The sequence below is a fragment of the Triturus cristatus genome, chromosome 12 (assembly GCF_964204655.1).
Source record: "Triturus cristatus chromosome 12, aTriCri1.1, whole genome shotgun sequence".
NCBI classification, from domain to species: domain Eukaryota; kingdom Metazoa; phylum Chordata; class Amphibia; order Caudata; family Salamandridae; genus Triturus; species Triturus cristatus.
This window is the reverse complement of record NC_140595.1, coordinates 751,901,098-751,928,443: the sequence shown is the minus strand read 5'-3', so window position 1 is coordinate 751,928,443 and position 27,346 is coordinate 751,901,098. Positions and strand designations below refer to the sequence as shown.

Genomic DNA, 27,346 nt, shown 5'->3' with positions numbered 1-27,346 from the left:
TGTGTCATTTGAACTCCTTAAGTGGTGGTGCCAGACCTAACAATGTTCTTTATTGCCTCAGTGTTTAGTTTATCTGAGAAGTCTTCCAGGGTCTCTGCATCTGTATATTCTTTGGTCTTACCATCTACTGTCATTTTCATTATCTAGCAGCCCTATTTTATATACCATGGATGCATCGTAGTTCTTTGTGCTAGACACTTTTTACATTTGTTTATCTCATAAGAGATGTCTGCTGAGTTATAAACAAGATCCTCTCCTAGCATAAACAAACTGTTCTTTTCTCATCATTTCAAGCATACATTGAGAGCAATGGTGTTGCAGGAGGCGGCCATGATGGGGAGGAGTTTTTTGGTAGGCGCAGTGCTCCAATCATGTTAATTATGTGTGCCAGATGAAAAGTAAAATAAAGATATTAAATTAATTAACATTCATATATAACATACAAATATTTTTACTCTTTTATTATAAAGTTACCTTATTTAATTTTCCCTAAACTTTAACAGAGGGAGATCTTCACTCCAACTGCTGAGCATCTTTATAGAAAAAAATTCAGGGAAAAGTAAAAATGTTTATTTACCTAAAAAAACTAGTAAAAAGATGTTTAAGAAAAAACATGATGCAAATTAATTTGATATATGTTTACATCTTGACTTTGCAGTTTTCATTTAAACTTCTTGAATTGTTTCAAGTGGCATACCAAGTCTAGACTTGAGTTCATAAGCTCCGCTGCTGTTATCCATAGTATAAAATGATTGTTTTGTTCTGTTGATCATGTTCTTCAGAAAGTTATCAGTAATTGCATGCTTCTATTTGCTTCCAAAATGCTTAATGAAGGATTACACTAATTTCTATTTTTAAATTCTTGATGTAGTCTAGATATACAGTGTTTAGTTACTTAGAGTCAATTTAAATTTACTAAGGACTTTTGGTGTCCTTGAGTGACACAAGTCTGGAAGGGAACGGAAGCCTCTAAAGAGGATTGACAAAACTATGCAAAGTGTAAATTGCGCCACCTTGCATGCCTTTGTAAAGAAATGTAATGCATTACTGCGGCCTGAGCTACATTGAATTACATTTCATTGTGGTAGGCATTTCATGGGTGAAGCATAAACATTCCCATCCATCCACCCATGGAATGTTATCCTATTGCAGATTTATTATAGAAAATAAACATGGGTTGCTTCAAAATGTTGCACCTACCACCGAGTGGCACACTGAGGAGAAATATCTTTATTTTTCCTAATTATTTATTTCCTCATCTGCAGCACACAGACAGGGAGGCAAAAGCCCCTAAGGATTGTTTTTGTGCGGAAAGGTATCTCTCCCTGCAGAAAAACAATACTGCCCATAACACAAACACTCTTGCACCATGACACCTGCATTGTTGCTATGCAGCACAGAATGTGCCAACACTATGACGGAGATGAAGCGCACCAAATCTTAGTAGATATGGCACATTTTTTGCTCTTTCCTTTTTACTTGTGCAGCAAGTTCTCATGCTTTATTGCCAGTGCTTAATTTGAGTGATTGGTTTCCGGTGGTCAGCACCCACTCTTAATCATTAACACTGGAGCTTTTCATGACCACGAGTTAAGGACACATTTATTTATGGTTGGCAGGGGGAAATTAAGTGATTTGCCCAGAATCACACTGTTAAATCTGGCCCTTTTTTCCCAAAGGCTAATCCATATAACTGTTTTGTGTTTTAAATATTGCGTGTAGAATAGGCAGTAGATTGCTCAGAGTCATAGGGCAATCCTTAGTCAGAAGGTTAGGATTGACAGGTGCACAGAAAGATCTTACAAAAGACATATTTGCAAAGTCAATTGTGCTTGTCAGTCTGATATTCTTCGGTAGGTAGGAGAACAAAACACCTCAACAATTGGGGAGAGAGTAAAAGAAGTGGTCTCTCCATTGAGAAAATATTTTCCTCATGGAGAAAAATATGAACAATAAAATGTGTCTTTTTAAACAAGCAATTACATATCTCCATTTTGAAACCATATGCAATTACTCATGCATAAATACATTTGCACTGGCAAACAACATTTTTCAAGAGGAGCACCTGGAAACCTGCACCTGTGATTATCTTTCCATGTGTGCTTCAGGAAGAATTTGTGAAACCCAGAAAATCATATATCTCACCCCAGAAAAGTAGTATACCTGCCAGTGCAGTTTTGCCACATTTCTCAAGAATTGTAATCTTTCACCTCTTAGGTAGGGCAGCAAGGAAGAACAGGATAAAATATAAATATGCCAAATTTTCCATATGTTTGTGAATTGGTTCTATTATATTTGAAGGGAACATTTATCGGCAAGAACTAACAAAAGTTTAATAAATATAGATCTGGTCATAGTTTTTTATCCAAATACAGATGAAGTAGGACAATGTATTCTTACATGACCCTTATGTACATTTCTTTCCTTATAATCTCTTTGGAAGACAATATTCACAATCCTTTGATTTACTTAAAGATATCTATGATATGACAAAATGATATTACCTTGCCTTTTTGTTTATTGATGAATATAAACATAAACGTACATGTATCTCTTAATTGTGTCTGATTTTATTCTTTGATCGTAGGAGACATATACCATCAAAATTATTTTATGTTTTTATTTAATATTGTAATTGTATCATTTCAGTGCACAGCGAAGAAGTAGCTTAATTGAAATGCATGGTACACGCCGAAAATATGGATGTGTTATAGTTTTCGTCCCATCAAGTGCTCTTTTGAGTTCATCTCTGGTCTCAAAAGGATGATATAACACTTTGGAAAAAATATGCAAGACACTAAAGCAGAGCTTGAAGTTAAAATGGCGAAGACCTCCATGGCAACCATGTATTTCCCCTTAGTGCTGAGATAGGCTGGAATAAATGAGATCCATACACTGAGAAAGGCGAGCATGCTGAAGGTAATGAATTTAGTCTCGTTGAAGCTGTCAGGCAGCTTCCTAGCCAGGAATGCAACTACAAAACTAACGGTTGCCAAAAATCCAAGATATCCCAGCATGCACCAGAAAGCGATGGAAACCCCCTCATTGCATTCGACTATTATCAATCCAGGCTGAATCTGAATATTATATACTAGAAAAGGAGGAGAAAGAATTAACCAAAACACACACAGAAGCACCTGGAGGAGCGTACTGATACTGACAATAGCATATGACAATTTAGGTGTAGCCCATCTCTTTAAAGTACTGCCGGGCTTTGTTGCATTGAAGGCGATGACAACCATGATTGTTTTGGCTAAGATACAGGAGACACAAAGAGCAAATATGATACCAAATGATGCTTGGCGGACGAGACATGTCATTGATGTGGGATATCCAATGAAAGCAAATGAGCAGAGAAAGCACAGGCTAATGGACAAGAGGAGAAGGTAGCTCAGTGAGCGATTGTTTGCCTTTACAATAGGTGTGCTCCGGAAATGGAAAAAGAGACACAGAATAGCAGTAGGTATTAAAGAGAGAAAAATGCAGATTGCTGCCAGACTGTATCCTAAAACCCCTTCATAGGAAAGAAACTCTGTGTCCTTAAGGATGCATAGGTCCTGTCTGGCATTTGGCCATTGATCCCATGGGCACTTGTTGCACTCTGTAGAATCTAGGATGGAGAAAAACATAATATTACCATACATTCTAAATAGATTTGGATAATGTACATGTATACCATTATTTGCTATACTGAATACTGATCTTAAAATATTCATAACACAAAGCACTGATACATTCTCCAAGATTATTAATGAGATTATATGTTTATTTTTAGATACAAATTATATTGGCCCCTAAATAATGAAACAGCATGATTCAGAGCATTAACATATTACTCCACTTTCTAGTTGCTTACTATTGTGTTCGAGAAACTATACGATTATTTTATATGACAAATTATGATTGTGTTCTTCTACTTAGCATAGCCGATTGGAAAAACATTCTCTTAACTCAAGCAGGAGATTGTTTATTGAAATCAGTCAGTTGAATATTATGCAATGCTATTTGGTTGACTCCAGTCAGAGAAAAAGTAAATAGATGAACATGCTCATTTATGTCAGAGTTTTAGTGAAAACATTTTGTGCTATTAAAAAAGATATAAGTTTTATTTGGTATTTTTGGTTTACTAAAATTAAGAACTTGTGGTATAAGTTGATATAATAATCACAATCCTTGTCTGGGCCAACCCTTAAATGTAGATACAGATTTGAGATTCAGATGCAGACTTTTATTCATTTTTGATCTTATGCCAACAAGGGGAAACAACATTTTAAAACATAGCACATAAGACACAATTATCATGAAACCTGTTTGTAAGTTTCTCCTTTTAAAAATATTACAAGCAATATTTCAAAGCCCCAAGAATTTGTTAAAAAAGATCACACTAACACAACAACTCTTCATATTAGTTGTCAGTAAGAGATCACTACAAATCAACAAAAAAGTCATTTACATTCCACTGTCATTACCCTTCTAATGTAATGGTTTATGATTGAAAGGATGCCTATTATAGTGATAATAAATGTAGTTGCAATAGAGAAGATCAATATTCACACTTTTATATTTTTACTGAACGGTAAACGGAGGATAAATAACACAGGCAGTACGTTACAGCAGCTTACCCGACTTCAACTTTGCGCAATTCCACCTCTCGGCGCACCCGCTTCGCGGGTGCCCCTTCGCCTGTGCTGAGGAGGGGAAAACACCTGGCGCTTGTGAGGAGCACTGAGGCATTGGGGAGGAGGAGCGGCATCAGGCGTGTGGCTGCAGCGGGGCTGCGAGCGTGCGGGGACTTCAACTACCAGAAGCCCCTGCTAGACCGACGGAGAGCTTCCGGTCCGCTCTCCCTGCTGGCCCGCCCCCCGCCCTTCTGAGGCTTCATAGCATCAGTTGGCAGCCAAGCGTGTGGGACACTTTTATATTTTTACTGAACGGTAAACGGAGGATAAATAACACAGGCAGTACGTTACAGCAGCTTACCCGACTTCAACTTTGCGCAATTCCACCTCTCGGCGCACCCGCTTCGCGGGTGCCCCTTCGCCTGTGCTGAGGAGGGGAAAACACCTGGCGCTTGTGAGGAGCACTGAGGCATTGGGGAGGAGGAGCGGCATCAGGCGTGTGGCTGCAGCGGGGCTGCGAGCGTGCGGGGACTTCAACTACCAGAAGCCCCTGCTAGACCGACGGAGAGCTTCCGGTCCGCTCTCCCTGCTGGCCCGCCCCCCGCCCTCCTGAGGCTTCATAGCATCAGTTGGCAGCCAAGCGTGTGGGACACTTTTATATTTTTACTGAACGGTAAACGGAGGATAAATAACACAGGCAGTACGTTACAGCAGCTTACCCGACTTCAACTTTGCGCAATTCCACCTCTCGGCGCTCCCGCTTCGCGGGTGCCCCTTCGCCTGTGCTGAGGAGGGGAAAACACCTGGCGCTTGTGAGGAGCACTGAGGCATTGGGGAGGAGGAGCGGCATCAGGCGTGTGGCTGCAGCGGGGCTGCGAGCGTGCGGGGACTTCAACTACCAGAAGCCCCTGCTAGACCGACGGAGAGCTTCCGGTCCGCTCTCCCTGCTGGCCCGCCCCCCGCCCTCCTGAGGCTTCATAACAATATCCTACTCCCGCAGCGCGGGACGCAGCCCGGGCGAAGACGGGCAAAGACAGGGCCGTTTTAGGCCGTTAGAGACCGTGTAAGACCGGACCGGGCCATTCCTCTTGGCTTTTAATTTTTGTGTCATATTAGCTGGCCTTTTTACACTACTTACATATAATTGTAAAATCCCTCGTACACAATGTTCTCGCGTGAAACAAGGAGTAAGGCTTCTAAGTTCTCTAAAAGGGCTACAGGCACCCTAGATGATTTTATCACCAGGACTAATCTCTCAATTGACAATGAAATAACCAAACTTCAGCACAAAGTCTCAATAGAACTTGAGAGTGCTAGGAGGCTCTCATCTGAATTTGCACTTGGAAAAAAATCTTCTCTAGGTAGCATTGCAACCTCCAAAACGCCTGACCGCATTATTGGCACAAAACCAATTATAATCTCGGCTGAGGTTCACTCAACATCAGATGAAACAACTCCTCATATTTATCAGGAACCTCCTGGGCCTTCTGTCAGAGCCGAAACTGGAAGCCTATCACTGCCGAATTTTCCAAAGGAGAGTGCTGAGGATATCACAAATGAGGAGCCCTGTCAGCAAATAGCTGAGATAGAGTCCAATAAAGGCAAGCCATCTGCCAAGGCTGCATCAAAGCACAAAAGAAAACGCAAACACTTAACCGCTTTCGCTAGGAAAAAAGCAAAAGTAGCCCTTAGCCATAATATCACGGGGGGATCATCAAGTTTGCCTATTGTAACAACTGACATTGTACATGATGTAGCCCCAGCACTTGTAGAAAATACTAATGCTATCTTAGACGAACAAATTTCTATCAGCATGTCTGAACATTCAGCTAGCGAGGGGCAAAGAGTCTCGTCTGATATGGCAGATCAAGATGGTGGAAAAGAAGAATTTTTAAAAATAGTGTGGGAGACACTAAAGAGACTACTCAAACCACTAGAAGCCAGGCTTACTGACATTGAGAACCAACTACTTGAAGTTGAGAAAAGCATTATCACTTTGTCAAGTTTAAGCCTTAACTGCACTGATGTGCCTAGAACCATCCAACAAACTCCAGTTCCCGCCCCGGTCTTAACAACTAACACATATTCATCGATTGTGCAGCAAAAAAAGGAGGGGATAGTAGGGAATACTAATGCCAAACAACCAACTAGTAGTATTAAAGATAAACCCAATCCAACTCCCCCAACTTTTACTGCTAAAAATGCTAATAGTAAATTTCCACAGAAAAAGCAGGCACATAGTAAGACTTCTCAACTACCAATTGTTCCCTCTACCCATTCCTCCAATCAGAGCGTATTAGTCCCAAATAAATCTCGATCTAATCCGCCTGTATTTTCCCATATTAACTCTGTAAGCAATCAACCCCTGCAAGATAAATCTTCTATAAATACCACTCATAAGTTAAACGGCCCCCCGAGCCATATGTACAGTAACTTTAGAGGAGGGTATATAGATCTGCCCCCAGACGCTAGTCCATTTGTAGTCGTCCTCACAGGGGTACCAGAATTGGATAGCCAATATGAAGAAAATTTCCATTCTTTAAAAAATAAAGTGATTTTTTGGCTAGACAAATACAAACCTATTCCTAACCAGATGAAAAGCAAGATCCTTATGGTTAGGAGGGTACCATGGGTAGGGCCAACGGCCAAATCAACCACGGGTGATTGTATTGTCATATCCTTCGAAGATCCCCGAAGTGCTGAACTAATATGCAATTGGAAATCGTATGGTGTGAATCCTGCCATCGAAGCTAGACCCCTATCATTCTTCTACCCCTTACCTAGACCCATTCACCATGTCCCCAAGTGGAACCATGTCAACCATTATTATGGCAGTGCTCCCAACTTGGCTAGACAGGGTGATTATAATATGTGGTCTGGCATTACCACCTTCAATAGATTCAGTTGCCTTGACGCCGTCGATTGACTTGCCACTATGCCTGACTGCATCTCTAATTTATATGACACTTTTTGTAGCATGGAAATAGGTAATTCCAAACTAAAAAATGTCCTACATTTGCATAATGAAGATCAGACCATTAAGGTTAGGATGCATAGGACCATTTCAAACCCCCAGAAAGTGGAATTATCTTACAAAGTTGGAAATGTATGCTATAGCAAAGCTAAGGATGGACCGGTTGGGGGACATAATATCGTAGTGAAAGAAAGAGTCAGGGATGCAGAGAAAGATATGCTAAATTCTCAGCTAGGCATTTTATCTAAACAGTGTGTAGTCAATCCCTCCCATGATATTCAGAGTCTATCAACTCGTCTACTCATCCTATCTTGGAACATCGCAGGTGTTTGTAAGAACTTAAAAGATCCTGACTGGGCAGACTATATTGACACCTGTGACATGTGTCTGTTACAAGAGACTTGGGCAACAGAAGTTCCACATCGGGTTGGATTCAAAACCTATGGTATTGAGGCAGTACAGTCCGATCGAGGAAGACCATCGGGAGGCCTTTTAATTTGGCTAAAAATCACCTTGGCCATGAAGGTTGATCTTGTTGACACTGGCTCTCCCGATATCTTGGCCCAAAGGGTTACTCCACCCTGTGGAAACGGATGCTACATCATTAATGTTTATAATAGACCGATTGGTCATTCCAAGGTCTCACCAACACTTGAAGCCCTGGATCTCCTCTTGAAAAACGTAGTTGGAGATATCCCAGTCATCTTGGGAGGAGACCTAAATTGTAATTATGAACCTGTTCCGGGCATTTCTGATGTGTTTGAAGATGAGGACCAAGCGTATAATATCCCCCAGCTTGGTACCTCAAAATCTGTTAAATACTCTACATTGGCCAGCCAAATATTAAAACTCACTGCAGACCACGGCCTGAGAGCAGGAAATGGCCGTCTCCCATCGGACTTGCAAAAACAACCAACCTTCTCTAAAGCTAAAAGCAATCTAGATTTTGTACTTGTTTCTCTTAGCCTCTGGCATTTTTTGATCGATCTGAAAGTAGTAAGCAGGGGGGAAAGCGATCACTATCCTTTGGAACTTTACATCAATATGAATTTGGTTAGTGATACTATTACAACATCAACTGTAAGCACGTGTGAGGACGTTCATATAAACAACAACAGACGTGCAGTAAGATGGCCACGCGTTCTGGCGGATGGTAAGGCCTTAGCGTTGGTCTACTCTCTTTTTGAGCAAACGTTTGCACACACAGTTGACCATGGCTTCTCACCTGAACATCTTGATTACTTTGTTGATCTCCACAAAATCTTCTTTTCAGAATTAAAAACGTATTTATCAGACATGCCGAGAAAAAAACAACAAATTATAAGAGTGGCTAATCACGGGAAGTTATGGTATGACCACTCGTGTAGGACTGCTAAAAGAAATTTATTGCTTGCCATTAAAAACAAGGCAAGAGAAGAAGTTAATCTTGCAAGGGTTGAATACAAACGCACACTTAAATCATCTAAAAGACTATGGGAAGAATCAATTTGGGCTGAAATGTTAGCTGCAGCAAAAATTAATGACAATATCGGCTTCTGGAGGCTGGTGGCTAATGGGGGGCATGCTGGGAGAGTTGTAAAAGATGTATTCCTGGATGAGGTGACCTGGGTAACTCACTTTACAAATCTTTATAAACAATATGATGGTGACAGTAAAGGGAGTTTATGGTGCCCCCCCCTTATTGAATCTCCCATTATTGAACCCCTCAATTTTACACTGGATGAGACAGTAAGGGCGATCAACGAACTTAAAAACACCAAAGCCCCTGGTCCTGATAAAATACCGGGGGATCTTTATAAACATGAAGTTGACGTTTGGGCTCCATATGTGAACCGCCTTTTTAATGCTTTATCAACAAATTGCAACTTTCCTGATAGCTGGCGTGCAGCGGAGGTTGTGTTAATATTTAAAAAGGGGGATAGATTGATACCCTCTAACTACAGACCCATTAGTCTGATGGACACGCTCCAAAAATTATATGCTAAACACTTGCTATTCAGGATCAACGACTGGCTGGAAGACTCGAATATAATTTCCAAATTTCAAGCTGGGTTTAGGAGTAGGACCAGCACTACTGACCAAATTTTTCGATTTTGCTGCCTGATTTGGAAGTACGTGCACATTAAAAAAGGTCACCTATATGTTGCCTTCGTTGATCTGAGGGCTGCATTCGATCTTGTCCCACGCAGTCTACTTTGGAAAACTCTAAGAGAAATGGGTCTACCGGGATGTCTCCTAGCCCAAATAGTTGAGCTGCACGCTGACAACTTTGCAAACATTAGGTGGGGCCCTAATGGCGAGTTGACACGCAATATTCCGATTGAACGTGGGGTTCGCCAGGGATGTGTCCTGGCCCCTACCTTGTTTTCGCTGTTCATTAATGATGCCCCTGCTTATTTGAATGTCTGTGTTAACGATTCGCCGCAGCTCAATGGTGAAAGGGTGCCTGCGTTGCTTTTCGCAGATGATACTTTACTGATATCTCAAACAAAAAAGGGCCTCCAGGCACTCCTTAATTCCTTCAGTCGCTACTGTCAGATAAAGGGCCTGGAAATCAACGCTGACAAAACAAAATGCATGTCATTAAATCCCAGTATGCCAGATAGAGGGTCTTTAACCCTGAATAGCCAAAAACTAGATATTGTGGAAAACTTCTCCTATCTGGGTGTTGTGCTCGATTCCAAACTAAGTTGGAAAGCCCAAATCGAGAAAAGCAAGATAACGTATGCCCAAAATGTTAAACCAATTTTATGTAAAATGAATACTAGCACGAGTAAAAGTGTAACCCCTGTTTTAGAACTTTTTAAATTTAAAACACAATCTGCTGTGTTATATGGAGCAGAGATATGGGGCGCATGGGCCAAGAATAGTTTTCAAAATTTGGACAACAAATTCATGCGTGCTTCTGTAAGGGTCCCTAATAGTACACCTCTTCTACCGCTCCAACTGGACCTGAACTTTAAGAGAACAGACCATCTAGCTATCTTAAGACCATTGATATTCTGGGTTAGGCTCTGGTCTACCCCGGAATTGATAGAATATAGAAATGGTATACATGAACTGATGACTCTTGATTCTTTTAATTCCATCCAATGGCTAGTGCATATCAAAAAATGGTTTACACTTCTAGGGTTATTTTCTATGTGGGAGGCTCCTGACAAACTGTCTACCTCTTCTAAATTAATAGTTAAGCGAGCTTTTTGGACCCACATGAACAGAAATTTAGTGGATGGAATTAGTGTAGGCTCCGCTGTCCAGTTCTTTCTGTCATTTAAGGATGAGTTCCGTTTCGAACCATTCCTGGACGAGATAGAGCCTCCCCTTGCAAAAACCCTTTACTTAAAGTTCAGATATGGGATACTTATGCTTAATTACAACACTGAAAGATGGGCACAAAAAAGATTGGGAGGAGTAAATGTTAAAAAGGGGTGTTGCCCTATGTGTTCCAATGTCTGTTTTGAAAATGAGGCTCATATGTTTTTTGTTTGTAGCGCCTACATGAATGCTAGAAAGAAATGGTTAAAACCAATGTGTAACCTTTTGGGAACCAGGTCCTGCGCTATAGCCTTTAGGATCATGAAAAGTAACTCAACCCAGTACATTGTATTTAGCATAAGTAAATTTCTATACTCTGTCTACATAACTCGTAAGAAACAAGGTCAGGTACTTTGAGTTGGGAATGTGTATATGTTTATAGAACTCTTACATTTTTAGTATTTTTAAATATTTTTAAAAATTGAAATGAAATGAATTGTATTAAGGTATTCATTTTCTATGCACTATTTTCTTAAATTGCTGCTATGTATACAGTTTGGTTTTTTTTTTTAAATGTATGTATGTGACTTTTATGGCCAAATTGGCCGAAATAAAGTAATAATAATAATATATAATATTCAAAAAAACGATAAGAAGATTAATTGTAACCAATACATACATCTAGAAAAGACCAAACATAGCAACAAAACAAGATAGATAAATATATTTATTTTACAAAAGAGACTAGGTTGTACAAAATCCGCTAGTAAAATGCGTAGTAACCAGGAGGAGATATTTAGTAATTAAGCACAGAAGTATTATTAGATCAGTGATTTAGGAAAGTTGTTGATAGATTAGGTCTATTTTATATATCAGCTACTCTGTACCTCTTATCACATATTCTAAGAGCTCTTTCACCAAGAAATGGTTTATAATTGATCAACATAGAGAAGTCAACAACCACAAAATCCTAACATACTCAATCAGCTTCTATTTAAGTTGAATATTTGTTCTGAACAAATTTATTGAGTTTTATAAAACTAACAGAAGATAATGACAGCAGGATGGACAATCAAGGCGATACTATTGGGCTCCAATCTTACCACTGGGGGCGTAGGCCTATAGCCAGCTGCCACCTGTTTAGAGAAACCCTATTGGAAAAACCTATTTGCCCCATGGGAGGGGTGGGGGGGAAATCCTTGTGGCGACATTAGTTCAAGGCGTACTCCCCGCTAGAAAACCTAGTGCTGCATGCGTCCAGCCTCCTCCCCGGTCACCGCTTGGTTAGGTTTTTCCAATAGGGTTTCTCTAAACAGGTGGCAGCTGGCTATAGGCCTACGCCCCAAGTGGTAAGATTGGAGCCCAATATTTAAGGTCCTGACGAATGCCACGTACCCAAGTGGACAATACAGGCAGAAACATGTTGACCCCCTATTAACAATCACTGATTCACAGCGGCGACTGGATGATAAGGTCCCCACTCACAGCACTTATATATTTTAATCCCACATAGTAACCCCATAGAATAAAAATTGTTCAGGTATACTATGATGGTTTTTAAATTCACTCACTCCTTTTTTTGTTTGGGCCCCCACTTAGTTTAGAAGTGCATCCCTGTCTCCAGGTGTATGTCCGCTCTCTATCAAACGCGTTTTTTAGAGGGCGAGGACTGGCAGATGATGAAGCATGACACCTGGTGGTGTGTGATGCCAGTCCGTCAATTTTTGTGATTTGCCCCCACTAAATTGGGCATCTCTTAGACACAACTAGGGACGGTCCTTTCTGTGGTTCACAGACCATCCTTTCAGACATTCTGTAATTTTCTTTTTAAATTTCCAGACCTTTGGTATGTCTAATGGTGTCAATAAGTTTGTTAGAAATCTCTGAACCTAGGAATGTTACGTGATGTGTTTGCAAAGAGTGTCTTGTACTGCCCGTGTTATGTTATGTTAATCTGGTTTGCAAAGTGTGCACATACTCGGCAGAGTGTCCCGGTGCTTAGGCAGTGGGCACCCAACCGGGCACCAGATTGACTATTTAAAAGAGCCAGGTCTTAAGCTTCTTCTTGAAGATGTCTAGGTTCTCTACTAAGCAAAGGTCAACTGGAAGTGGACCCAAATAGGAAAAAGATCTCCCGCCTATTCTAAGGCAGTTGATGCAGGGCACTCTTGCAAGGCACGGAGGGCAAGAGCGCAAGGTGCGTGCTGGAATATATTTGCTGATCCTCTCTCTGAGATAGACCGCACCTGTGTCATGCATGGCCTTATGCATTAGGACTATAGCCTTGAAGACAACTGTCTTTTTTATAGGGTGCCAGTGGAGGGCCCTCAAATGAGGGGACAGGTGAGATTTAGGTGGGAGACCGAGTAGCCAGTCTCGCTGCCGTGTTGTGCACCACCTGCAGTCTTTTAAAATGATAGTAAGGGAGACAAAGATAAGCATGCTGAAGCAGGCGCCAGCGTGGGCTTGAATCTGTGGTTGGAAAGAGAGGGAGCTGTAAATTTTAGTCCCTAAGCTCTTTACACAATTTTGGGGGGAACCAGGGTGTGGTGTATCACTCGGCAAAAAGTTTTCCACTAAATTATGAGGGACATCTCCGAAAATCACAATTTCAGTTTTAATCGGGTTGCACCTCAGATAAAATATGTTCATCCAATGGAACATCCTGGCGAGACACCGAGAAATAAGATTCCCATTTAAGTAATTTCTCTTCTCGCAGGCAAAAATGAGATGTCTTTTGGGACTCCGCTTGTGAAGCCAAGGGCGTTGGATATATATTTAAAAGGGTGGGACTAAGAGCTGAACCCTGTGGAACGCCTACAGTCAGGGTTCTGGCTTGTGAGGTATGAGGAGGTAGCCATATTTCTGGAGTACATTTGCCCAGAAATGATGACAGCCAATTTAAGGCCGAATGTCTGATCCCAATCTCTCAAAGGCGCTCGAGCAGCTAAGAGTGAGGCACCGTATCGAAGGCCGCCCTAAAGTCCAGGAGTATTAGGATGGCCTTGCCCCCTGAGGGTAGAGTGTTTCTATGGTTTTGAATGAGTGAAATGTCCAACTAACTGTAACGTCCCTGAAACCTATGGTTTTTTCAGTGAATTTCAAAGGTTTTTTAAATGCTAATTTGTAACTATAACGTCCCTGAAACCTATGGTTTTTTCAGTGAATTTCAATTTTTTTTTAAATGCTAATTTGTAACTATAACGTACCTGAAACCTGTGAAATTTTCAGTGAATTTCAAAGGTTTTTTAAATGCTAATTTCTAATTAATTTCTTCTTTAAACCTATAGTTTTTTCAGTGATTTTAAATTATCACTTCATTGTCAACCTAGTGAAAACAGCCAATATCCCCAGTTTTCCAGCAACAGCTTCCACAAAAAGAAAATTGTCACAAAAGAAAACTACAACTAACGGTAATAATATAGTAGATGTTCCCGTGCAAAAATTAACACAAAAGCACCAGTTCCCAATATTTTCAATGAGCAGCCAAATCTGGGGTGCGATCCAAAAACAGGGAATAAGCCACGTTTGCAGTAGGTATCATTTTACTGGTGTAAATCAGGACGACTACCTACAATGTGAAAGGGATCGCATCCCAGAATCACATCTGAAGTGCATATGTCATAGAGTCACTGATCACGCAGCTCAAACACCCATGAAGGCCACAACACTCACTGCCACCAGCCTAAGGAAGTCCCCCCCGGACCACCCCCATCCCTACTACCACTGAGGCAGCGCAGAACAGGACAGCGGACCTTCCAAAAACGGCATGGTACCTCAGCCACACAATACTTGAATGTTGGCAGATATGGCAAGCAAATATATGTGAAGGACGCAACTCATCCATCAATAATAATAATGCACACAATACCAAGTGTAGCGGTGATGTGCTGGACAGACCTCACTATACAGTACATAAACCTCTCCATCAGTACATATACTGCTTGTGCTTCAGTGTTGTGCACAATAGACACAACCATGTTACCTCAGGCAGTGGGGAAGAACTCGGACATGTAGCTCTGTTGTCCTCCCCTGGAAGCGGAAGCACAGTGGGCTGGTCCAACATACACCACTCCAGCGTGGGAGTATGAATAAATAACCCGGGGCTCTGGGCGTGGTTCACTTGTGAGCTGTGAAGACCAATGAGTGTGCCAGAGCAGCAGGCCTCACCCTGCCACTTGGCTGCCGCCATGACCGCGGGTCTCCTCGACACAGGCCCCCTGGGAACCCAGCGGCACAGCACCGCAGACTTATGTCCGCATGGTCTACTGCCTTCGATCTACACTGTGGACAGCAGGCATCACAATTCAGATGGAGTAGCGATTGCAAATGACACAATCCAGTGCGGCCCTCTTGGACCACGCATCATCACAGGATACGCACACGCTGAGTGCTTCAGGTGCCACTAACTCAGTGCACCATAAGTCATCGCCACGTGGCCTTATTGAGGCAGAATTCAATAGACAAAAGACATTGCTCTGAGTGCGGCTCCCCCGGACCACGCATCATCGCAGGGTACGTACACGCTGAGCGCCAAAGTTACTACTAACTCAGTGCACCATAAGTCATCGCCACATGGCCTTATTAAGGCAGAATTCAATAGACAAAAGACATTGCTCCGAGTGCGGCCCCCCGCACCATGCATCATCACAGGGTACGAACACGCCCAGTGCCAAAGGTACTACTAACTCAGTGCACCATAAGTCATCGCCACGTGGCCTTATTGAGGGAGAATTCAATAGACAAAAGACGTTGCTCCGAGTGTGGCCCTCCAGGACCACGCATCATCGCAGGGTACATACACGCTGAGCGCCAAAGGTACTAGTAACTCAGTGCACCATAAGTCATCACAAGGAAGAGTGAACAGTTTTATGTCAGCAGTGAGGCATACTATCACTCGAAAATCACCCAAAAATACTTATAATATAAAAAGAACAGAAGAATCGAAGTACATTAATGATTACAATTCGGTGGATTTGAAGATGTGGAATGCAAATATGGACATACAATATGTTGCAGATAACTTAATTGCTGTTTCTCGCATACTATCCAAATAGAAGTCCATACCTGGAAAACATATGTCTATATGAAATACTGCTAAATTATAGTTTAAAAAAAAGTTACAGAAAAAATAAATGAAGGTAATTGGATCTGATGGATGTTTGGTAAAGCTTGCCAAAGGACATTTTATTAATCACAGTAAATTAAGTTGTGACACTCCAGAAAAGAGAAAGTTTTTCTATAGCTCTTCTGCAACTCTTCAAATCTTGGTGGACTGAAATGTAATTACGTGGAGATTTTGACTGCAATGAAGATTCTTTCAATGCATGTAAAGATAGCATTGAATTTACAATTTTTCCAAGTTATCTACAAATGTTGAATGAAGAGATTAATCACGAAAAAACTATTGCAGCTGAAATTGCTAGAGATAGTTCACAAATGGAAAGAATTTGCTGCGTATCTGTTTGTGGAAAGTCGATTTGAGTTAGGTATTGTACAATGATTTGTAAATATTGTTACAATAAATTAGAAGAAAACAAAATGCCAGCTAGAGCTGTCCATAATGACTTAGAATTAGTAGCTATACTGTCTGAACTTAAAGATTTAAATAGATATGAGGCCATCCTTATTTAATCTGTGCACCCTTTTCAGGCTATAATTCATATGGAGCCTAAAACAGGTAAGCTCTCTCCAACAGATCTACAAAGAGGTTTAAAAGGAAGAGTTGTGTATTTACCTTTAGATTTTAAGAAAAATGTTGAAACTGTTAGTGTAGAAAGAGACGATACTGAGCCTGTAGTCATTCTTGTTAATGGTGTACCCACAAAGAGTTGGAAAATATGGCAAGAGTTAGTATATGTCACGAAAGTCCAAAAGGCTACATTATATCTGGTGCAAAATAATATTTACTATAAAATTGTATATGTAGAAGGAGAAGAAATGACTTTAGAAGATGAAACACATATTTCAAGTGGACAGTTCAAGAAAAGAAGACATTTGTGAACATTATACTATACATCCTCTACATTCAAAAGAACTGATTGGACTTATTATTGAATTGTTCCAGATGAAAAAAGCAAAATGAACTCCCATGAGTGTGTGGGAAACAAGTTTGGAAGCTTGTTGTTTTCCACAGTTCTTCCCTACTGAAAAAGGTAGACGATATGATGAACAACCAGTTCAGATTCTAGCTTCAGAATACCGTACTTTACAACTGTACTAAAAAAAACAAGATTTTCTCAGTGTATTCCATGAATGCTTCATCTTTTGTTCCATACACCTACACTGCGGTCAGCAGAACTCACAATTTAAATTGAAACATGAGTTATTTATTAGAGAGAAATGCACTCTATGTCCTCAAACTTTGTCAAGAGGAAGTGACTAAAAACATTCCTCGATGTCTGTGCTGACTATTGCCTTTGATGTACACTAGCGATAGCAGGGCTCACAATTCACATTGAGTCGCGATTCTGTGGCTCGCCCGAACCACGCATCATCGCTGGCTGCACAGACGCTAAATGCTTCTGATGCCCCATCTCAGTGCAGCACAACTCAGGCACCCTTTCTGATACAATATTTTGTGTATAATTTCACATCTGCTGTCCTACCTCAGTGTATCATAAGTCATGAACCCTTTACAATAGAATCATTTCTGTATGATTTCATATCTGGTATCCGTACCTTAGTGCAGCACAAATCATTGACCCTATATGATTGAATCTATGTGTCTGATCCAATGATTACTGTTGTACTTGTTGCCAGCACCAACCATTCCCGGAGGGTTGGCTTACAATCACCCCACACGCATTCAACACAGATGTCACTGGACATGTGACCTAGTAGTAAAAAGGAGTCGAGTGCACGTGCCCGTACCCAGTTCCACTATCTATCTGTGTCTGTGTGTTCATTATGTATGCAACATTCTGCCCCTAGGCCTTACCACATTACATAGTGCTCTGGACAGCTTATGCAACCATCTTACCTTTGACAGTGGGGGAAAACTTTAGTTATGTAACTTTGTCTCGGTCATTGTACAAGTATGTACGTAGAGACTGCATCATTAGAGTACTGTAAGCAGAGTGTATAGTGAATTTATAAGTGCGTGAGGATCGTCTCAGTGATTGTATAAGTATATTTGTTGGCGCAGCCTAACTTCAACAACGAGCTTGTCTCTAATTGGCTGCCCTCCATGTGCCAAATACTGAAACTTCAACTTTCCATGGCCCTATATTGCTACAGCTGCAATACTCCACTGAATGTGCAATAAACATTCATATCTACACAGATGTCTCATGTCCACCATATTTCTTGTGTGGCACTATGGATGAATATACGGTCAGTAATTCCCCATACCTTCCATGTTGGCCATATTGTTGGACTTGGCTCACAGAGTGACACTTTGGCTTTTGCAACCCAGGTGATGGTGGCACTCCAACACAGACACCCGCATCCAGTGTTGTCAGATTTTTTCAGCTTTCTATAGCCCCAAGCCCCGAGCTTGTCTCTAATTGGCTGCCCTCCATGTGCCAAATACTGAAACTTCAACTTTCCATGGCCCTATATTGCTACAGCTGCAACACTCCACTGAATGTGTAATAAACATTCATATCGACACAGATGTCTCATATCCACCATATTTCTTGTGTGAAACTATGGATGAATATACGGTCAGTAATTCCCCATACCTTCCATGTTGGCCATATTGTTGGACTTGGCTCACAGAGTGACACTTTGGCTTTTGCAACCCAGGTGATGGTGGCACTCCAACACGGACACCCGCATCCAGTGTTGTCAGATTTTTTAAGCTTTCTATAGCCCCAAGCCAACCAAAATGTAGCCCAAAGTAGCCCAATATTGCTACTTTAGGGTAGGACGGGGTGAATGCGTTGGAATTGATGTTGCAGCAGGATGCCAAGTAAATATTTGTCTAATAAAGCGCTTTAACATACTACTTTGCTGGAGCGCTGTATATATATTTATAATCTGGCAACTAGCACAAACCAAACTTTTACCACACAACTGGCAAAATATAGCCCAATTGTGCATGACGTAGCCCCATCTGGCAAAACTGATGCCACAGCCACTCCCTCACAGCTGGTATACACCCACACCACACCCATCCAGCACAGGCGTCACAGGACACATGACCCTTCTAATAAAAAAGACCGGGCGCACGTGCTCTATGCCATTTTAGAGTTGCTCGCAATCCATGCACTGCAGCCGGCACAGTCACACCGCCGCGGTGATGGACCGTCCCCGTGGTCCGGACAGTTGATGTTTTGTGTGCTCTGCTGCACCACACTGTAGGCCTGAGCACAACAGTGAGGGCCTACCGCCACGTGCGTTGCCTCACTTCTCACTGAGTTAGTAGCACCACAAGCACTGAGCGGGTGTACAACCTGTGATGATGATAGGTGCACTAGTATGTCCTCTGCCATGGTGATATCAAGACTCAATTCCAAATGTGAGACCTATAAGCTTGCAGAATTAAGCTTCATGATGTGGAGGGTGCCGTGACCGCAAAAAGGTGAGCAGTGAGGCCTTGGTGCACAGCGTTGGGCAGATACTTCTGGGCTGCGGGCGTGGATGGGGTACAGCAGCCTGAATGCAGAAAGACAGCAGAGCGATTTAGGCGTACGCACTAGTATATACTCTGCCACAGCATCGTATTGGTAACAAGGGCACTGGTGCAATGCCCGAGGAGCTGGTGCTGAGTTCCAACTGTGGGCTGCTTTTTGGAGCAGTCTGAGGGGCAGATTTGGGCGGTGTTGCTGTTGTTTGGATACAGCCAGCGGCCCAGTGGGTGTCTGTGTGGCCTTTCTGGAGGCAGATGGGCGTCATTACCTCACGTTTAGCAACAGCCAGAGGTTTCACTTTCTTTCTCTTGCTGGGCCGCCCAATAATGAATGCATACCTAGCAGGGCAGGGGGCCTGAGCAGAAGTGGCCTCACTTGTTTTTAAGTCACCAGTGTAAACGAATCCGCGCATTTTTTTGTATCTCCCCCACCCCCCCTTTGTTGAATAAAATGTCCCGAAGCAGTGTTTTGAGGAACGGCATTATGCAAATTTGGGCCACTTTTTTTTTTAGAGTGCCCGGGCCGATTTTGAATCCTAATACAATGCTGCTCTACCATTACTAATTCTGTACTATCTTTCAGATGTGGGAACTTGAGAGTTCCACTAGGTCGCGGCACGTGGTTGGAGACAGAGCGGTAGCGTAAAGGTAAGCTGTGATGGTTTTGTACACAGTATGGGCACTCAGTGTCCCTCCTCATTTCTTCCTTTCTCTCCCTCACACTCTTTCTATCTCCCTCTTCCTCTCACAATGTTTGTCTCTTACTCTCTTCCTCTCTCTTCTTTTTCTCTCTCTCACTCTTCCTCTGTTTCTCTGTTCTCACTTTCTTTCTTTTTCTCTCTTTCTTTCTTTCTCTCACTCTCACTGTTTATCTCTTTCTCTCTGTCTTCTGCTCACTCTTTCTTTCTTTCTCTCTCTCTTCCTCTCTCCTTTGATGAACGCATGATGCACAATCTTATCTTTCTTTTTATCTAACAGGCTGTGAATCACAAATCGACGTTCACCACCCCCCCAACACCACCAAAGCTGAACGCGCAAAAAATCTGCAATGATGTTTGGCCATTCTGAACACATGACCAAGTTGCTTCGGCACGTGGTGGACCCTCTTACACACATGCCAGTGGCAGAAGGTGAGCAGAGAGACTTCTTTCCGCAGCAGCGGGCAGTCACCTCTGGGTGGAGGGATTGGCTTCTCTCATTCTTTCTTTCTCTCTTTCTCTCTTCCTCTCTCTCACTCTTTTTCTCTCTCTCATCCTCTCTCTCACACTGTTTCTCTCGTTCTATCTTCCTTGTATCTTACTCTTTCTCTCTTTTTCTCTCACTCTTTCTCCTCCTCTATCTCTCATTCTTTCTCTGCCTTCCTCTCTCTTACTCTTTCTCTCTTCCTCTCTCACTTTCTCTCTCTTCCTCTCTCTCACACTGTTTCTCTCTTTCTCTCTTCCTTGAAACAGAGAATTACTAATGCGCAGTTGTATGTACTCTGCAATAACTAAATCTATACTATCTTTTGGATCACTAAACTTGAGGGTGCACTATGTCCCGGCACGTGGTTGGAGACACACCAGTGACACAAAGGTGAGCTGCGAAGATTTTCTCCAGTGTCAACACTCCCCCTCCATCTCTTCCTTTCTCTCTCACACACTTTCTCTCTTTCTCTGTCTCTTCCTCTCTCTCTCATTCTTCTTTCTCTCTTCCTCTCTCTCACGCTTTCTCTTTCCCTCTCTCACTTTCTTTCTCTCTATTTTTATCTCTCTCTATTCCTCTCTCTCACACTGTTTCTCTCGTTGTCTTCCTCAATGTCTCACTCTTTCTCTCTTTGTCTGGCTTCCTCTCTCTCACTCTTTCTCTCTTCCTCTCTCTCTTCCTCTCTCTCACTCTTTCTCTCTCTCTTCCTCTCTCTCACACTTATTCTCTCTTCCTCGTATCTCACTCTTTCTCTCTTCCTCTCTCTTTCTCTGTCTTCCTCTCTCACACTGTTTCTCTCTTCCTTGTAGCTCACTCTTTCCCTCTTCCTCTCTCTCACTCTTTCTCTCTCTCTCTTCCTCTCTCTAACTATTTCTCTCTCTGCATTCCTCTCTCTCACACTGTTTCTCTTTCTCTCTTCCTTGTATCTTACTCTTTCTCTCTTTCTCTCTTACTCTATCTCTCTGCCTCTGTCTTCCTCTCTCTCTCACTCTTTCTCTCTTCCTCTCTCTCACTCTTTCTCTCTCTCTCTATCTCCTTTGCTGGACGCATGACGCACCATCTTATCTTTCTTTTTGTCTTGCAGGCTGTGAATCACAAATGGACCAGCGATGACATGCCACGGCTGTACAAAGTTTTATTTGTTGTTTTTTGTTTTAATAAAATGTTTTATATGTAATTCTATACATGACTAAGATTCTTATTTCTCCAATCCCACAAGCATCTTTTTATTAATAGTTCGTAGAGGGACACTTCCAGGCCAAAGAAGGTTGTTGGGGGTATGCTGGTGATGTGGAAAGAGGGTGCGTTACCTGCTAATGTGGGGAGACGCAGAGTGAAAGGGGTATCTCTCACAGAAAGAGCTCCGATATGTTTTCAGAAATGCCTCGGACAGATGCCAGCTGACGGACTGAATCACAAAATGGCTTTCCAATGCTCATATAGTGTGATTTATGAACAGTTCGTACCCAGGCTCGCAGAGAGACAACTGCGGCCCGTCTGCAGGACTCACAGAGGCAGAACTATGAGCCGTCTGCATCCAAAGGAACAGCAGCGTAGTAGCTCGCAGAGGTAGAGGCACAGCCGCGTACTAGCTCGCAAAGGTAGACAGCTGCAAGTCGACGGACTGGCTTCTAAAGGCATAGCTGTGAATTGGTGATGTTGGGCACAGGGAGCGTGAAAGGGTTATCTTCCTACTGGTGTCCTGGAGTGGAAGTTGTGCTGCCTGGCGCTCACCTGTTTCTCCTTTAATGTTAATAAATCTTAAACCTTCACTGCATCGAAATCATCATTACACAGAGCTCCGTCATACAAAATTGCCCAGGGAACCTTTCTTTTATATTTTCACTCGATGCAAGGCAAAAGATAGCTGCTAACAGTTCCTGGTTTGAAGTGTTAGCAGCCAATCAGAGGCAAGCTCGTGCTATGGAGTTAGGCACTGACCGATATATATATATATTGTTTTTTCCATTAATATCTCAAAAACTACTCAACAGATTTACACAATTTCTACAAAACCACGCTTTCTAGACCAAGACCTTTCTCTCTGCCGAATTTGGTGTAATTCCGTTCAGCAGTTTGACAATTATCCTTGTCTAAAGTTTCCTATGGAAAATGCATTGAGAAAACACGGTTTGACACCCCTCTTTTTTCTCAGTGCCCCCCTTGATCAATCACCTCTAAACTTTCAAGATAGGAGCTGATCAAAAAAGAAAAACGTTTTTTGAAAATTTTATAAAGAATCATCAAACGACGCCAAAGTTATAAGCAGATGGAGGGCTCCAGGAGGGGGGGCCGCGCAACCCCCCTCACAACATGAGTGAAGCCTCGAGACAGCGGGGACCCTAGCGGGGTCCCACAGCCCCAGCGGGCCCCCGCTAATATTTTTTAAGAAATGCCCCCGGAACCTAGCCCACCCCTGGGTCTCATTAAAATAAAACAGGGGAAGCTGCAACCCCAGCGCGAATTGCGCCGATTTTTTTTTTTTTTTCACCCTGGGGGTCCTTCTGGGACTCCCGAGCAGGCCTAGGGGGTCAGGGTGTTTCAACCCTGCCCCCTTCTCTTCTTTTCTACCTTTGTTCCTCTGTTTTCTAGCGACTCGCTTCTACCGAGCCACAAGATGGCTGCCAACACTTCCTGGTTTGGAGTGTTGACAGCCAAACACAATGAAGCTAGTGCACGGGACTTAGGCTCGGCCCAGATATTGAAACTTTTATTTTTCTAACTTCTCAGCAACTACTGAATGGATACCTATAACAATAACATAAAATGTATGTCAACAAAAAAATTCTATTATTAACTAAAACATGAAACTATTTAAAAATATTCAAACTTAAATTTCCCACTTCAGTCAATGCAACAATAGGGAAAGTATTGGATAGTTGAGGGGTAAAAATTACTATTCCCACTACAGTGAGTGCAACAGTAGGGAAAGTGTTGGATAGCGGAAGGATAATATTGTCTATTCCCACTCCAGTGGAAAAGTGTTGGATTGCAGAGGGATAAAATTAGCATTCCCACTCCCGTCAATTCAAAATTAAAAACAAACAAAATATCAACAGGAAAAAATATTGAAAAAACAAAATAAATAACAAAGTCTATAAATATGTTAAAAATTAAAATATAAATGTATTTAATATAAAAAACTTAAAAAAATAAAAGCATATTATAATTAGGGCTCCCGGTTTTATGGTATTTATTTTTTGCCAACTTGATCTGTATTTATCCATATTTATTATGGGTATTGTAAAAAAAATAAAGCAGAAACTGGTATATTTCCACATTTATTTACCCAATAAATATGCAGTTATGCTTGAATGCATGCCAGGTTTTAGTGATCACCCGCAGAAGATAAATCAATGCATTTATATGAAAATGTGCACATTTCAGTATCAGGCTTGTGCATATCTCCTGCTGTTTAGGCTTCTTTACTAAAATACCTTTCATTTTTAGCAACCTTACCTATCAATCCACACAGTTATTGGCCTGGCAGTCATGACAAAGTGTATTTAGAATCACTCAAAAAGCACCCAATTTCCGTTTTTATGAATACAGACAAATAAAGAAATGGTTTTCTGTCTGTATTTATCTGTAAAAATCAGTAAAAATGGAAAACAGGGAGCCTTAATTATAATGTTAAATGCATATCACAAATACCTACAAATACTTTATTAAATAAAATATAAAATATTTTTCAAACATACAAATATTTTTTGTTAGAAATTATTTATAAACAAAAAACGTATTAAATACATTTATTTTATTTACATCCTACCCTATAACACTACACAATTCACAACCCACATCTAAAATAAAAACAATATGTACTTCCATAATTAACATAATGAATTATCAATTAAATAAATATTATTAATTAAAAAACAAACTAAAATACATAAGCATGAATTAACTTCCCACCCTTTTCCCCTATAAAACCCACAACCCACACCTCAAATGAATTACACAATGTCCATATTTAATTTTCAATTAGTTGATTAATATTACTTAACAACTATTTATTAACTAATTAAAAATAAATTACTTCCCACTCTTTACCCCAATAAACCCCATGACCCACACCTAAAATTTTAATTACACTATTTCCATATTTCACATTTATTATGAATTAACAACTAATTATTACTTAATTAAAAATAAATGACTTCCTACCCTTTACTTCTATGAACCCACAACCCACTACGGAACTAAAAAGAAACACAAAATTGAATTAAAATAAAATTGATAACTACTAAAAATTTAACCCATATAGTAAAAAACAAACAATAATTATACAAAAAAATACATCACATACATTTAAAATATATACTTAAATTCATAACACTAATTAAAAAATTGCTATTTAAACAACTATGGGTTTGACTCCGATGCAGTTAGGAATGGCTACGACCCTCGGTCGGTGCCATCCTAACCACATTCGACAAGCCTATCATTCCGATGGGCTCGGTCATAACGGAATCTGACTCGGTTTTTCAGATGACGTCCGCCATCCGGAAACCCTTCAGTACTCCCCCGGCCGTCTCTTCCCCGGCGTGGGAGTACTATGGCAGTCTCCCACTGCCTGTCAGTGTCAGCCTTTCCAACAGAGAAAGGCATTGGGAAACTGTCTTTGGGGGCCCCCAGCAGGCCCCCATGGGTGCAAGGCCGCAGAATGGTGGCGCACTATTGATCCATGCACCCGGTGGCAGGCACCTTGGGGTGGTTGTAATGGGGTGCAGGGATGAACTGCACCTCTGCACTTAATGATGTGAGCATGCATTCCATTCGGAATGCATGCTCCAATTGTTAAATATAGGATTTGCGACCAAACAGGTATCGATATTTTTGACCACGATATTCTTGCTGTCGATATCTCTGACTCACGATATTTAGGACTCGATATTTCTATAGTTCAACATGTCCAACTCAATATTTGTTTCCCCATTCATTCTACATCTAATTTGTATCAGAGTACCTCTGATCAAAGTCTTAAGAGCCTCCCATATAGTAAATGGGAATGTCGTCAGATTTGGGGTTGTCAGTAAATGTTTTCGATTGCCTTTCTTACTGCCTTTATGTTTTCAAGTATTGCAAGTATTTCTTCGGTAAGTCTCTAAAGAGATGTTTTAGGTTTGTCCACAAAGCCAGCTAAAGAGAGAGTTACTCATGAGTGGTCAGAGTCTAGTCTATGTTCAATTGATGTTTGATCAATGTTGTGAGTGTAGTTTCCTGGAATCATATATAATCAACACATTAATAGGGATTGTGAGGGCTAAAAATATGTTTAGTCTTTAGAGTCAGGATGTTGTAACCTCCAAGTTTCTTTTAAGTTAAGGTTAGTACCGCAATTTCTCAAAGTCTATAAAATTTGGGGAGATGATAGTTACAGTAAGAGTCTCTATCAATAGTGGGGTCTAACATAAGGTTGAAGTTGCCAGCCCCTATAAGTCATAGGCAGCTTGCAGAAGGAGTGCTGCGGGGCGGGGGAAGGGCAGGCTTGGGGTGGTAGTGGAGTCAGACCTACGACGGACTGGAGTAAAGTAAGTAAATACATAAATAAAACTTTTTACCTTGCGCTCGCTGCATCGCCAGCTTGGCGATGCAGCGACCGCAAGGTAAATAGTTTTATTTATGTATTTACTTACTTTACTCCTTGCTGTCATATGTCCAACTCCACTACCCCCCCACCCTGCTCCTCCCCACCACACCGCCACGCAGCCCTCCCTCTGTGAGCCGCCACTGGTATAAGTAGTGAATTATCAGGGAGCTTACGGAGATTCTGTGTTAGGTTGGACCAGAAGTCTGGGTCATCACCATTGGGGGCACATATACTAGCCACATACAATTGTATCCCATTTTTGGATAGATTGGATATAATCCATCTTCCGTCAGAATCTGTAGTTGACCAGATCATGAGTATTTTAGATGTTTGCAAAATTAAGTCTATGGAACTGTCTTTTTTGCCCTCTGTTGGGGAGCATGCAACATCAGCAAACCCATTATATTGAAGGGAGAGAGGCAGTTTCTTCAATATCTTGCATGTTTCTAATAAAATAATGTCACCATGTAGTTTATGCAGATAGGCTAAGCTTTACTTATGTTCACAGGGTGATTTAAACCCTCTGTGTTTAGAGAAACAACATTTAGGTTTATATTCCTACAGGGTATAATACAATGTTAGGGTTGATACAGCTATAAGCACGCTACATTGAAAGGGTAAACTCTTATAGTGGGCGTCTGATAATATTTATGACGTTGGAACTGATACTAGAAAACAGAGGTGTAATGTGTATCTGGCAGCCGTAAGAGCATTACATGTAACAAATATGTCAGAATGAACTCCAAATTACATAATACAACTAAAACAAAATAATAGAAGAACAAACCCCATAAGGACCCCAATCCCTACCCTCATCCCCATCACCCAATGTACTTGTTGAATGTGGTGATAAAGGGAAGTTATGGTTCGTCATCGAGTATACACACAACAAAGTTGGTCTTTAGAGGTTAAATTAGCATCAAATAATATCTGAGCAAACAGGTAAGGAAGAGTTTCCACTTTATAACTAATAACTGACAGAACAATAGGAGCAATATTGTGCTGTAAGGGCCTATTCTGTCTATTTGTGGTGGATAAGATGCCAGAGTTAGTAGTAGCCATGTTATTACAGTGTTAATCATTAAAGGGTGATGTGTATCTTGGATCTCCAAAGGAAGAAGCATTTATAAACGCATGGCAGCTCA

The 27,346-nt window shown here is 41.3% G+C and overlaps 1 protein-coding gene across 1 annotated transcript in view; it reads right to left on the bottom strand.

Annotated features, from left to right (window-relative positions):
• Window positions 1-2,708: 2,708 nt before the first annotated feature.
• LOC146782696 (extracellular calcium-sensing receptor-like) overlaps window positions 2,709-27,346 on the bottom strand; it is a 172,421-nt gene continuing 147,783 nt past the window's right edge. The window contains exon 6 of the mRNA XM_085637187.1: window positions 2,709-3,610. Within this exon, the coding sequence (XP_085493313.1) occupies window positions 2,709-3,610 (902 nt within the window). The remainder of the gene's footprint in view (window positions 3,611-27,346) is intronic.